General features: G+C 40.2%; 1 protein-coding gene across 2 annotated transcripts in view; it reads left to right on the forward strand.

Annotated features, from left to right (window-relative positions):
• Window positions 1-13,632, forward strand: part of SVEP1 (sushi, von Willebrand factor type A, EGF and pentraxin domain containing 1) — a 503,752-nt gene that overhangs the window by 264,791 nt on the left and 225,329 nt on the right. For both annotated transcript variants that reach the window (XM_040360718.1, XM_040360710.1), the window contains exons 14-15: window positions 3,019-3,127; window positions 7,481-7,663. In XM_040360718.1, coding sequence (XP_040216652.1) covers window positions 3,019-3,127; window positions 7,481-7,663 — 292 coding nt within the window. The remainder of the gene's footprint in view (window positions 1-3,018; window positions 3,128-7,480; window positions 7,664-13,632) is intronic.

A 13,632-nucleotide genomic window follows, 5' to 3' on the forward strand; every position in this document is an offset into this window, starting at 1 on the left:
AAACTGCCATGACAGCTTCTGGCCGGGAAAACCGGCCCTGTGTATGCTCCATCGCAGTTTTCCCGACAGGAAAACCGCCTGGAATCCCGGCGGGAAAAATGAGAATATGTTTTCTTTTTTCCCGCCGGGATTCCCGGTGGTTTTTAAGCCGGCAGTTTCCCTATGGGAAACACTGCGGTTGAGCATACACACGACCAGATTTCCCGACCAAAGCTCTCATGGCAGTTTTCCTGTCAGGAAAACCGGCCGTGTGTAGGGGGAAAAACTACCGAGCAGGTTTTCCCCCTCAGTTTTCCCAGCAAACTTTTTACCGCTGGGAAAACCGATTGTGTGTACAAGGCATTAGTGAGGAAAAATATGGGGACATAATCAAAAAAAAATAATCTGACAGGTGTTCTACTTTTTACTCTTTTACAAAAGAAAGGTGTTTTATTTTTGTCTGTATTACTGTTGGAGAAAATCCCCTACTTTTTGCCTGATAAACGTTGACAGGACAGGAAGTGCAGGGAAATCTCTCTAATGGAGACTGTATAACAATAAAAACCCAATAGGACATACAGCCCCTTTCCACTCTATCCAAAACGTAAAAAAAAATCTCTTGCTTAAAAAATACTTAAAAAAAAATAATCTCATCAAATAAAAAAAAAAGCAGATAAACACAATAAAATCAAGAATTCTAAATGCTTACTTGAGTTTTTTTCCCCCTTTCCATAAATGATGGAAGCTGGAAGCAGAAGATATGGAGCTTTGTATCATGTAATATTTTTTCACCAAGGATTGGCTGGCCATCGCTTACTTAATCTATCATTCTGTGGCCAGCAGTAATGCTGTGATACACTGTCAGGCCCCGTACACATGACCGAGTTTCTCGGCAGAATTCAGCCAGAATCTCGATCGGAGCTGGATTCTGCCGAGAAACTCGGTCGTGTGTACACTTTTCAGCGAGGAAGCCGACGAGGAAGGGCCAAATAGAGAACATGTATTTCCTCGTTGTTCAATGAGGAAAGTTGGCCCGCCGAGATCCTCGGCGGCTTCAACACAGAACTCGACAAGGAACTCGATGTGTTTGGCACGTCAAGTTCCTCGGACGTGTGTACGGGGCCTCAGATTTTTTATATACGCAGAGATGACTGACATCTGGACATTTTATCATTGAATTTTAGGGCAGCAAACATAAACCTCAACTCATGCAATTCTATTGTGGCTGTGTTATATTCAGCATTAGGCAATTGTTGATAGTAAGACTCAGTTCATTTGCATTGTGGCAAAACTTGCAGTGCATAACTAATGTAGGGTATAATTGTAGAAGTTGCTGCTACTAAGCCTGCTGCAATGTCCAAGCCCTCGACCATGATTGCTCATGGTGAAATCCCTCAAAGACGCTCACATTATAACCTGCACAGGAAAACTATGATTTCTCACTCCCTCGGCTTCTCTATTTACATGTATTATTTGCCTTAAACAGGCTTAAGAAAATTATATAAAGAGGATTTTCCCCCCAGTTGTATTAGAAAAACATACACTTCCAGGGCTGAAATTGCCTTCATAAAGACAAAAACAAAGGAACCTAAGTTTACATTTTTCTCAAGATCTCTGAAGCCTCGTACACACGGCCGAGGAACTCGACGTGCCAAACACATCGAGTTCCTCGGCCAGTTCAGCACTGAAGCCGCCGAGGAGCTCGGCGGGCCGAGAGCTCCCATAGAACAACGAGGAAATAGAGAACATGTTCTCTATTTCCTCGCCGAGCTCCTCGTCGGCTTCCTCGGCCGAAAGTGTACACACGACCAGTTTCCTCGGCAGAATTCAGCCAGAAACTCGGTCGGAAGCTGAATTCTGCCGAGGAAACTGGTCGTGTGTACGGGGCCTATGCCTTTTGAATATGCCTGTGGGCTAGCCTCAAATAAAGAAAATTAGAATCCAGTGATCACTTCAGCTATAATAGGATACATTTAGATAATAACATAGTGATCACATTTCAGGCACAATTTCATTTTAGCCATTTGTCAAGAAACAAATCAACGGAGCATGAAGTTTATAGTGGCAAAAAGGTCAGTTTCACTAATAAGGAGCAATAGCTGGTTAATCTGCTCCTGATTTTTGATTACTCTTCTTGCATCTGTAAAACTACATTATATCTTTATTCTTAAAACCCTGAATAAAGAATTTAGAAAAATGCACCTTAATGTTTGAAATACTTGTCTTTTTCTCTCTCTCCCTGCTATACCTAAGTATTAAAAACGTGTATTTAATTCAGTCTAACTATGAAGTATATACATCAGCTGTAACTACAGTATACGACAAGGATATGGGGAAATACAAGTAGAATAAATGTGGCACTATATGTGTTTTATACCTAGTTGTTACTTAAGTACAATTAAAATGATATAGTTTACTAACTGGTTTTGCCACCCCACTGTGCTGATCTTACCCAAGCCTCCCCCTTATGAGCTGCATACTTACCTAGTTCTGGTACCCTGTTCAGCCACATCTTACCATGATGTAAAGTTCCTGCCAACTGGCCTTCTACTTCCTATGACATGGGAGAACATCATTAGACTGTGCACACAAAAGCAGTGGGAATCAGAGGAAAGGACAGAGATAAACGTTATGGCAGGACAACGTTTTACATGGTACCAGAACTAGATAAGTATGCAGCCTTGGAGGGGAAGGGTGGGTAAGATCAGATCAGAAATCTGTTATGATTATAGTATGTCGTTGTGTTCTGTTTTGGTAGTCCAAAACAAAATGTCTATATGGATCATTTATGGCTGCTGTTTTCTTCCTAAACCCAACCAGATTATCAGCATAATAAACCAAAATGTGTGCCCTACACATAAGTTGGGTATAGCATTGCAATTCACATACTTATACCGTCTTATAACTTTTATTTATCTTTAGTTTCAATACATCTGTTTGTATGGCTCTCCCTTATACAAGATATGTGACTTATTTTATTTAAACAACATATATTTGCCTTTGTTGACTCAAGTATACAAATCGTGTCCTTATTTACAGGTCCCTTCCTTTTGCAATGATGTTGATGATATTGATTGTCGACTTGAGGATCAGTATCAAAGGCAGTGTCTTGAATACAACTATGACTATGAGAATGGATTTGCTATAGGTAACCTTTAACAGTATTAATATATATTATACAATTTTACAAAATTTTTTTTTTTTACTTTTTGGTACACTTTGGGACAGCCATCCTCAAACTACAGCCTGTGGGTTGGGACATATGACCTACTCCCATTTTTTCTCTGCCTGTGACTGAAAGAATGAGGTTGCTAAACACCTGCAGTAACCTTAGGGTCTGTGTCTATGAGCTTTGGGCTTGTGTCAGTGGAATCAGTTTGACATCAATTTGAGATGCTTCAAAAGATATTCAGAATTCGTTAAAAGGTACATTTGACCTTAAGTTGACTACATTCCAATTGATCTACTTCAAGTGGGTTTTGCATTTAATTCATTTGTATGGGAATGCAAAAGCTGCTTGAAGTAAACAAAAGCCCATCAACAGGGGTCCTCACTGTTACTTCAGCTGTCCTGCAATTTATGCTTCCAGCTGGAGTCCATAAAAAACACAGGAGAATGCTCTTTAGTGCTGCTGCAACCTGATGCTGGATGAATGAGTAGCATAGTAGCAGCAGTCAAGGTAACCCACCCATTCAGCCACAAGCCAGAAAGATGGCAAGAACATGCTGTGGACTGCTACTACAAACCAACACTGTCACTGTCTAATGTCACTGCCAGTGCTCTACTACTCATTAATAACTTGTATAGATGTGGCAGCAGCAGTACAATGGAGTGGACAGGTCACAAATCTGTGACTTAAGTCAGATGGTTCTCCAAACTGCAGTCTCCTTAACCTCCCTGGCGGTATGATTCTGTCTGGAATTACGTACCAAAAGCGGTACATTTATTTTGCAAGGAAATTGGCGTTTTATACTGTAGGCCTGTAATTTTTAGAAATAACTCACTTAAATCTGACCAAGCAAGAGTCTTGTAGGCATCCCGGGTATGATTTTTTTTTTTAAAACAAAATTATAAATTATAATATAATAAATAATTATAAATAATTATAACAAATAATAATTTAATTATAATAAAAATTATTCAATAATGTAATCAACTCAAAATCACTGAAATTTGCAGTTGCAGAATTGTCGCTGTCATTATTTTATTTTTTTTATGACGAATTTCCCCGCAAATCGCTATCGCACATTTCTGCAAGTGATTTATTATTATTAATTAATTCATTTATTATCGCTGTTTTCTAGCTGATCTAAAACCATTTTTGACATAAAGGGACACTTTTGGACAATCTACAGTTTTTAGGCAGAAATGACATTTTTTTATTATATAAAAGTACATGCAGGGCACTGGGCAGACCACTAGGGACAAGGGGGGTGTGTATTTTTTACATACAGTACTGTAATCTATAAGATTACAGTATACTGTATGTAATGTGTTTGTTTACTTTTTTGAATTTGGCGCCGTTCTCCGTCCCCGTGCGTCGTAACGTCGCAGGGAACGGAGATCGGCGTCACACGGGGACTGTGAATCGAGCGAGGAGGTCCCGCTCGCTCACACAGCGGGTGGCATCGCTGGATCCAGGGACAAGGTGAGTAAACCAAGCCTGTGGATCCAGCGAAAGGTAAGCCCGTCCAGCCCGAGCGTGACTCGGGTTTACCGATCCTAACATGTAAAACCAACCCCGAGTCACGCTCGGGTTTACCGTCAGGGGGGTTAATGACTGTGGTTTCCAGTGAAGGTTTATGTATGCTAATCACATACAGGGCAACCTGCATATAAAAACAAATGCAACCTGCATAAATAGCCTAGGGCAACCTGCAGAAATAAGACATAACAATCTGTAGATATAAAACAGAGAAAACTGCATATATTAAACAAGGTAACATGCAGATATAAAATAAAGCAATCTTTATATGTAATTCAGGGAAACCTGCAGATATAAAATGCAGCAATCTTTATATGTAATCCAGGGAAACCTGCAGATATACAGTAAAATGCAGCAATCTTTGGATATAAACTAGGGAAACCTGCAGATATAAAACAGGGCAACCTGTGCATATAAAGCACAGCAATCTACACATATAAAACAGGGCAACCTGCAGATATAAAACAGGCCAGTCTTCAGATAGAAGACAGGGCAATCTGCACATATAAATCAAGACAACCTGCATATTTAAAACCAGGCCAACCCATGTGCAGCATATAAAAAAGGTAAACCTGCAAATACAAAACAGAACATGTAAAACATGGCAATTTGCACATATAAAACAGGGCAAACTGCAACATTTGTGGGCAAGCTGTGCAGCTTGCCCACAGTGTATCCAACCTCACCTTCTGCAAACCCATATTCAAACAAATTCTTTATTTCACTCACTCCCTGGTCCTCAACAGTCTGAAGAACCATGATCTGCTCCTTTGTTTAAAAAGTACTGGTAGATACTGCAAGCATAGCTTGCAGTACTCCAAGGAAGCCCCATAATGGTAGGAGCATGTGAGGCCCCGTACACACGACCAGTTTCCTCGGCAGAATTCAGCTTCCGACCGAGTTTCTGGCTGAATTCTGCCGAGGAAACTGGTCGTGTGTACACTTTCGGCCGAGGAAGCCGACGAGGACCTCGGCGAGGAAATAGAGAACATGTTCTCTATTTCCTCGTTGTTCTATGGGAGCTCTCGGCCCGCCGAGGTCCTCGGTGGCTTCAGGGCTGAACTGGCCGAGGAACTCGATGTGTTTGGCACGTCGAGTTCCTCGGCCGTGTGTACGGGGCCTAAGAGTATCGGGCTTCCTCAGAGTACTGCCAAACTATGCTTATTAACTAGACGTGTGCATTCGTTTTAGTTCGAATGCATTTTCGTTCGAATTTCGGGTATTTTCGTTATCGTTTAAACAAACGAAAACGAACGCGCAGAGTCCGAAATCCGAAAGATCCGACATAAAAAAATACTTTATTTTAATTTTGGTTGCTACAACAGTTCGATAGATAGGAGATTCGGCATGACGCTGACAATAGCAATCTGTATCTAGCGAACCTGTGGTCGAATGTGCCTAACCTTAACTCTATTAATCCAAGATTATTTTACATAGAGAGGAAAGATTCAACATAGAGAGAAAAGATTTGACATTATAGAGACAGTGTTGGGGTAGACCATTCGACATGAACGACCAAGATTCAACGAATCAGTATAAAACATACAAACATCGAATCTGTCATTGAAGGCTTATGATGTCTGTCGAAAGTTTTAAGAAGACTGTACGACGCCGCATTCGTACAATTCCGGTCAAATGCTCAGCCCATAGGCTATAGAAGAATTTGAATGTTGGTTGACTAGTAATAATAATTTATAAATATAATAATTACTAGTATCATACAACATTAGAATTCTTCTATAGCTTGTGGGCAGAACATTCGACCGGAAATGTACGATTGTGGCGTCGTACAGTTTAGCTGCTCCGTCAAATCTTCTTAGAACATTCGACAGACACCATAAGCCCTCAATGACAGATTCAACCTTAATTTATTCAGATTTTCAGACAAATGCATTTTTTTTTAACGAAACAAAATACAAATAAACTATTTTCGGGAGTAACTAAATAAATGTATTTTTCGGACGAAAACAAAAATCCAAAACAAAATATTTCAGTGTGCACATGTCTATTATTCACTACATACAGGTCATGGCTGATGAAGGTAGTGGAATCTGTGTGAAATGCATTTAATTTAGCAGCCAATGTCTATATCTCAGAGATCTGAAAAAAAGTTGGTGTGGGGGAGAGAGGTTTTCTAGTGGGTGTAAGACTACTTTAGGAATCAATTATTATGAATTAGGACTTTTTATTGAATTGGGCTGTTTGTCTTATTAGGTAAGATGTAAAATGGGTTGCAAATTCATTCAAATATATGTATAAGTATATTATAACCTTCATAGATTATTAATAGTTGAACAAAACATTACAGGCTTGCTTTGACATTCAGGAGAGGACAGCTTTCCTAGAAGAAAATCATAAATCACAATTTACTCTTGGCATAACAAAAAATGGTTTGAGAACTTATTCACGGTAGGACCTATAGTATATGGCCAGTCTGGCACTTGTGGTACTTACCAAATAGCTGCTTTAGCAAAGAGTATTTGTGGGTCTCACAATCTATGGACAATAAGGTATATCTTGTGTGAAGGGAATGAAAAATCACCTGTCAACTAACAATGAACTGATTAGATCTGGAATCTCTGTTTTAATAAGTTAAAATCTGTTGTGTCAGATCTCAAACCATTTTTTCCTAACCTTGTTATTTATTTTTTATTTTATAAAATTAATATTTTAGCTTTAAAATGGTAAAGTAATATATTGTGATGGTAAAGCCAAATTCTGTAAGACTGAGATGATAGTTAGCCAAATATTGAGGATATGCTGCATTATTGATACATTTAATTGTTATTCTTCCAGGACCAGGTGGATGGGGAGCTGCCAATAGACTAGATTATTCCTATGATGATTTTTTTGATGTGACAGAGGATGAACCGAGGGAAAAGTCTGCATCTGACTCTACATCATTACTAAGAGTGAAAAGGCAAAAACTGAATATCCCTGCTACCGATCAGAAAGTGAAGTTTATTTTTAACATAACAGGTTAGTACAGATTCCATTAGAAACACATTTTTAGATTGAGTTATATACAATTTTAGATGAATACACATGTTTGAATCCTGTATATCAATATCAACATGAGAAGAAAAGAACATACCTTTTTTAAAATGTATACTACTTTTTTCTTTTTTTTTACTGAAGGTAATATAATTAAATTTTCTCAGTAAGTGTTCCCCATGGGTTAAACATATTTCAGTTAGAAATATTTATAAAGAATATCAATTTCAGTACTCAATCCATTAATTCTTCTGTACTTAGTCATTAAATTCCAGGTATTTTTTTTGGTAAAGCAATTCTTTCATGCACTTTTAAATTGGGGAACCTCTATTTATAGGGAAGTATTTACTGATATATGCACATCTATCTGTGGGGATTAAAGCAGAGCTCTGGACTCCCATTCATAAAAATGTATTATATTATAAGTGTATCTGAACTTAGTTTTCTCTTAGCCCCCCTCCTTTAAAGTCTCACAGGTACATGTCTGTCAGTGAATTCATTCTAACACAGCTTCCTGTGATGGGGTGGCAAGGATGCTGCACTACTCCTGAATTCAGAGCAGAACTGTCACTATTATGTAGGCTGTGGGCTGCTTAAACTACAGTGGGGCAAGAAGATGTTGCAGAGGATATAGGGGATCAGCATTGCCACTGCTGATTCACAAGCCTGTAGCCTGCCATTCAGCACATGGCCACACCTAATGTAGTCTTGCTCACTAACCCTTTATAAATTGTCAGAACTGACTTTGCTGCTATCCCACTGTGGGCTGCAGTGTCCTGGAGGGGAAGTTTGTGCGACACAAATCAAAGAGAATTTGGCTCAGTCAGGGAAGGCAAAGGTTGTTTGTTGTTTACTTTAAAAGGGTTTTGCTTCTCATTTTAAATTGAATTTGGTACTTGTTTTAGCTGTCATAAAGTGGAGTTTAGATACCCACCCACCCAGTTCAGAGCTGTCCACCTGAGGTCCTCTTCTCTTCTGGCAGCTCTAGGTCCAACACCGCCATGTTTTGCTGTGACATCATCCATAGGCTGCTGCCTGTTCCATGTTCAGCCGGCATGCCTTTCCCATGATGCGATGATAGGCCTGCCCCATCTCCTTTTTCTCAATGAAAGAATATGCTTCCTTGGATGTGTGATATGCATATCCCAGGAAGCAAAGGAAGAAAAGTGTATGTTATTCGCCTAGGCAAATGACATGCAAGGGGTAGGGACGAGACAGACATTTTTTATATAAAAAAAAGGTAAATAAAGAAAAAACAAACAGCCCTATTCCTGCAGAGGACCGGAGCAGGGGTGGAGAGGAGGGATCATGTATGGGAGGGTAAAGATCCACTTTAACATGATTCTGTATGGGAATTAATCGGTAAATGGTAGAACTAACAAGTTTAAAAGATTATTACAATTTTAAATATAATTGAAATTAATAATTGTAAATATAATGTTAAATAATTATTATCTCTAATATTATTGGGTTTTATCCATAAAAACATGGATATTATTGTTATTGTATTATGATGTAATGATGCGCTAAAATCAACCCTATATGCTATACAGTGAAAAAAGGTGAATAATATGAACCTAAATAGGTATTAAATGAACTGTGACAATCCTGCCAACAAATTACATAAAAAAGTGGCAACAATAAGCAAAGTCCATTCATCTGAACTGGGTATGGAAGTAATGGTAGTCTCCTGCGATACTGAATTTTTTTTTTTTCAAATATATGTTGTCATCCAATTTGGCATACAAAAAAATATGCTGACTATTCAAATTTTTACTGCTAGAGTTTGGTGGCTTTGGTTTCATAGCTCTACGCCTCTTGCTGGAGAAATTGCCGGCAAGTTCCCACAAGAGAAATCACTGCCTTTTTGTGAATCGGCTTCTAGGTGTCACGGCATTACTTTTCAAAGCTCAGCATATTGTGAGCAAAGTATTGTATATAATATTAATATTCATGCATCATTTCTCTCCAGTTAGTCTGTGTCATGCATCTAGAGTTATCTTAAGATACTTACCAAAGAGTTTAAGTGATTTTGTCAAACAATAAAAAAAAAAAAACACACAGCTGATTTTGAGTTTTTCAGCAATAAGTTCTTGTATTTTTATATAAACACAAACTGCATGCTTGAGTTGTCAGGTAAAATGCTTTCAAATTGATTTACCAGGAGTACATCTCCTGCAGTTTCCTTGTAATTGGGAAAGAAATAAAAATGGAAAAGGTGTAGAAATAATACAATAGCCAGAATAAATACAGTATAGGCTTATTGATAGGTGCACTTACCACAAAAAAAACTTAGCTGTTAAATGTGGCTCTGGTTTTGTTGAGTATGAAATGCCATGACACAAAGTACAAAGACTCAGGCCTCGTACTCACGACCAAACATGTCTGCTGAAACTGGTCCGCGGACCAGTTTCAGCGGACATGTTCGTTCGTGTGTAGGCAGTAACGTACAGAATTCCAGCAAACAATCGTCGGCCAGACCGTTTTCCAACGAACAACTGTTTCCTGGTCTTGCTTTAAAACAGTCTGCTGGAATCGTGTCCGTCAGACATGTTCGGTCGTCTGTACACAAAAGCAGCGTACAAAAACCCCGCGCATGCTCAGTCCAAATGAGGAGACGGGAGCGCTCGTTCAGGTAAAACTCGCGTTTCTTTGGGATATGGCACATTCGTCATTAGAAACCTTTTATTCTAGCAAGAGAACAATGTCTTAAAAAGGCGCACTAAACCACATTTTAAAGCCTCGTTTTATTAATTCTTCTCTTGCTAGAATAACCCCGTTCTCTTGCTGATGCAATTTCAATAGAGTTGTCCCATACTGAAATGTCACATTTCTTGCTTGTGATGTAATCCTTTAATAATGTTTTCTATGCCAGACGTGTGTTTTGGTTGGTGGTCCTCCATAATTTAGAGTAGTCATTTTTGTAAAGGAATGTGCATTTTTTTAATTTCTTTTTTTGTTTCTAGTTATGTCACCATTTAAACTTTTTTTTTTTTACATGTTTTTTTAAATTTTTTTTTTTTTTGTTGGTGTTTCATTAGAGAATATTAAACCATGTTGGCACACCAAATGTCCCCCCCCCCCCCAAGGAGTGTGTCCTTTGTAAATTACCCATTGTATATTTATTAAAGGTTTGCTGCCTAATAATCCCCACAGTATATCAAACAATAGACATGTTTTCAAATGAAAGCAAAAGGCCTTTTATTCAGGCAAATGTCATCACAAAAAATAAAAAGAACAGCAGCACTAGAATAGATAGCAAACTATATGCAAACTTGCATTTCCAACATGGTGAAGGATAAACTTCCAAGCCTCAGGAGCCAAACACAAAAATATGAAGCAGCAGCACACAAACAAAGGAACCCAAACTGTGGTAGTACAAACAAGATGTCCTTTATGTGGAAGGAAATGGAAGGCAGAAAATCAACGTTTCCTCCTCTTTCCAGCCTTCCCTCCAGGCAGCCTTCCAGCGGATCGAACACGGGGTCTTGCAGGTGGGGTTGATGTGGCAGCAGGAGGATGGTGTTCCGCAAGCCGGGCCGGGTCACATAGCCCAGTGTCTGGGGTCAGCAGGCCCCTCTGCATCCACCAAAGGACCTGGTTCATCAGGGCCTTTGCCAGTCTTCTCTGGTCCTCCTCCCCTTCATTTAAATCATGGGCCAATGAGGCACTGAAGGCCTCTGTGGGGTTGAGGGGGGCCCTCATGATGGCGCTTGCCTCCTGGATCATGCGGAGGCTTGCCTCCTCCACAGGCCTCAACTGCCTCCTTCGGCCTGATGGCCTCACCTGGGGGGGAGAAGACTGGCTGGTGGTGGTTCTCCTGGCCGGGTGGACCTGCTGCAGGCCACTGGGCCCAGCCTCCTCCTGGCTGCCACTGACCCCGGCCTCCTCCTGGCTGCCACTGACCCCGGCCTCCTCCTGGCTGCCACTGACCCCGGCCTCCTCCTGGCTGACAGACACCTGAGGATCTGCCACCTCCTGGCTGATCTCTTCTTCCTGTGTGGAAAAAAAAAGAATTTTTTTACAATTTCGCTAAATAAAACCACACTCATTTTCATGTTTTTCGTTCAGTATTTTCTGTTCATTATTACTTGAATACACTCTACTTCTGACCCCTGCAGTTGTCATCCCTGACACCTATTTGTCTGTACACCTTTTTGTTTGCTTTTTTCCAGCTTGTTTTTTTTTTTACAATATCTAATCATTAATCCACCAAGAATTATTTACGCCATAAATATAGAGGAAACTACTATACCTCCTCATCGAAGGGTGGCAGATCTGCATCTCTGTCAGCCAGGCCCTCTTCCTCCGACTCTGCAGGGCTGTGGTCATCTGGGGAATGTCCGCTGGAAGGTAGCATGGAGGAAAGGTTGGAAGAAAGACTGGACATCGTTTTCCTGCCTTCCATTTCGTCCCGCAAAAAAGCCATCTGTTTATAATACCACAGTTTGGGTTCCTTTGCTTGTCTTGCTGCTGCTCCCGATTTTTTGATTTTATTAGCTTTGTATGCTCTCCTGTATGTGCTTCTGAGGTTGGCAAGTTTATCCTTCACCATGTTGGCAGTGCATCCTGGCACCCAAGTTTGCATATAATTTGCTAGCTCTTCTAGTGCTGCCGCTCGTACCTCTTTATTGCAATATAACGAGTGTTTTGAATTCCACAGGATGGGCGTGTCCTGGTATTTTTGAAGTAAGGCCTCTATAGATTCCTTGCTTTGTAGGAGGTCCATTGCAATTTTTGCAAAATTATATTTCTTTTTGAGTCTAGATTACAAAAACATAAACCACAGAAAAATAAATATTCCAAAGGATCAGCGTTGACCTTGATCTAATATGTGTCTTCAAATTTATTACCTATATCTAATTCCAAACACAGTCTCTCTTGTTTAAACAATGATTGGCAGCTCGGCCGCATTGCTTGTACCAAACATTGATTTGCTAGATGCAGAGCCATTGTTCACATTGCAGTAAATATTTTAAATATATTAAATTAAACAATGCTTACAAATGACAGTTTTCATCTAGGCACTCTTTCATGTGTAAATCTCATACCCCTGACAATGGATGACATAAAAGACACTTCCTAATGACCTCTGTACAACCAACACTTGAACAATACTTTGCCTGATCTGAATACACCATTCAAAAACTTGTCAATGAGGTACAGCATTGTTCACATCTCTATTTTGTGAGGTGTCCAAAAGCATTTGGATACCAAAATAACATTGTGGTACCCCATAGACAGAATAGCTTAAAAAGGGTGCAACCAACAGCCCAAACCCCCATCCCATGTGTCTACATTTTCAAGGCCTCTGCTGATCACATTTTTAATTTCCTTACCTTCCTGTCTCTCGCTCCTCGTTTCTCACGCTCGCCTAATTACCGCGTAAGATGCGTAATCACGGCGTAAACCTTTTAAACACTCCGCGTATTTATGAAACCCCGCCCTCGTCACCTTTGCGAGGCCCCTAATCAATGAGTTTAGGAAATATGGCGTTAACTGTGTATGTTCTGGATGCGCTCGAAGATTCTCCGCGTAACGGACGTAAACACGTTGTTTGCATTCTCTACACTCCGCGTATGTATTAAACGCCGCCCTCTTCTCCGCCCATGGCGTAAGAATTCATCTTTTCCACGCCCATAATCTCTGTGGGAAAGGAAAGATGGCGATGTCACACGAGCGGGCACGATGCTCTCATGCCACAAGTGAAGGGACAGAGGCAGGGACGTCCCGATCAAGGAAAAGAAGATATAAAGCCACTAATATGCGGTTCCAGGAAATGGTGGAGTTAGTTTACATCATGCGAAAAAAGGACTATGATGGTGAATTAGGGCCATACAAGACCCCTAACCGCCGAAAGGCACATATTATGGACAAGGTGGCGAGGAGAATGCAGAGGATGTTTGGGATCACCAGGTCCAAGGAACAGCTGAGGAAACGCTGGTCAGACTTAA

Source organism: Rana temporaria, chromosome 1 (assembly GCF_905171775.1).
Source record: "Rana temporaria chromosome 1, aRanTem1.1, whole genome shotgun sequence".
Classification (NCBI taxonomy): Eukaryota; Metazoa; Chordata; class Amphibia; order Anura; family Ranidae; genus Rana; species Rana temporaria.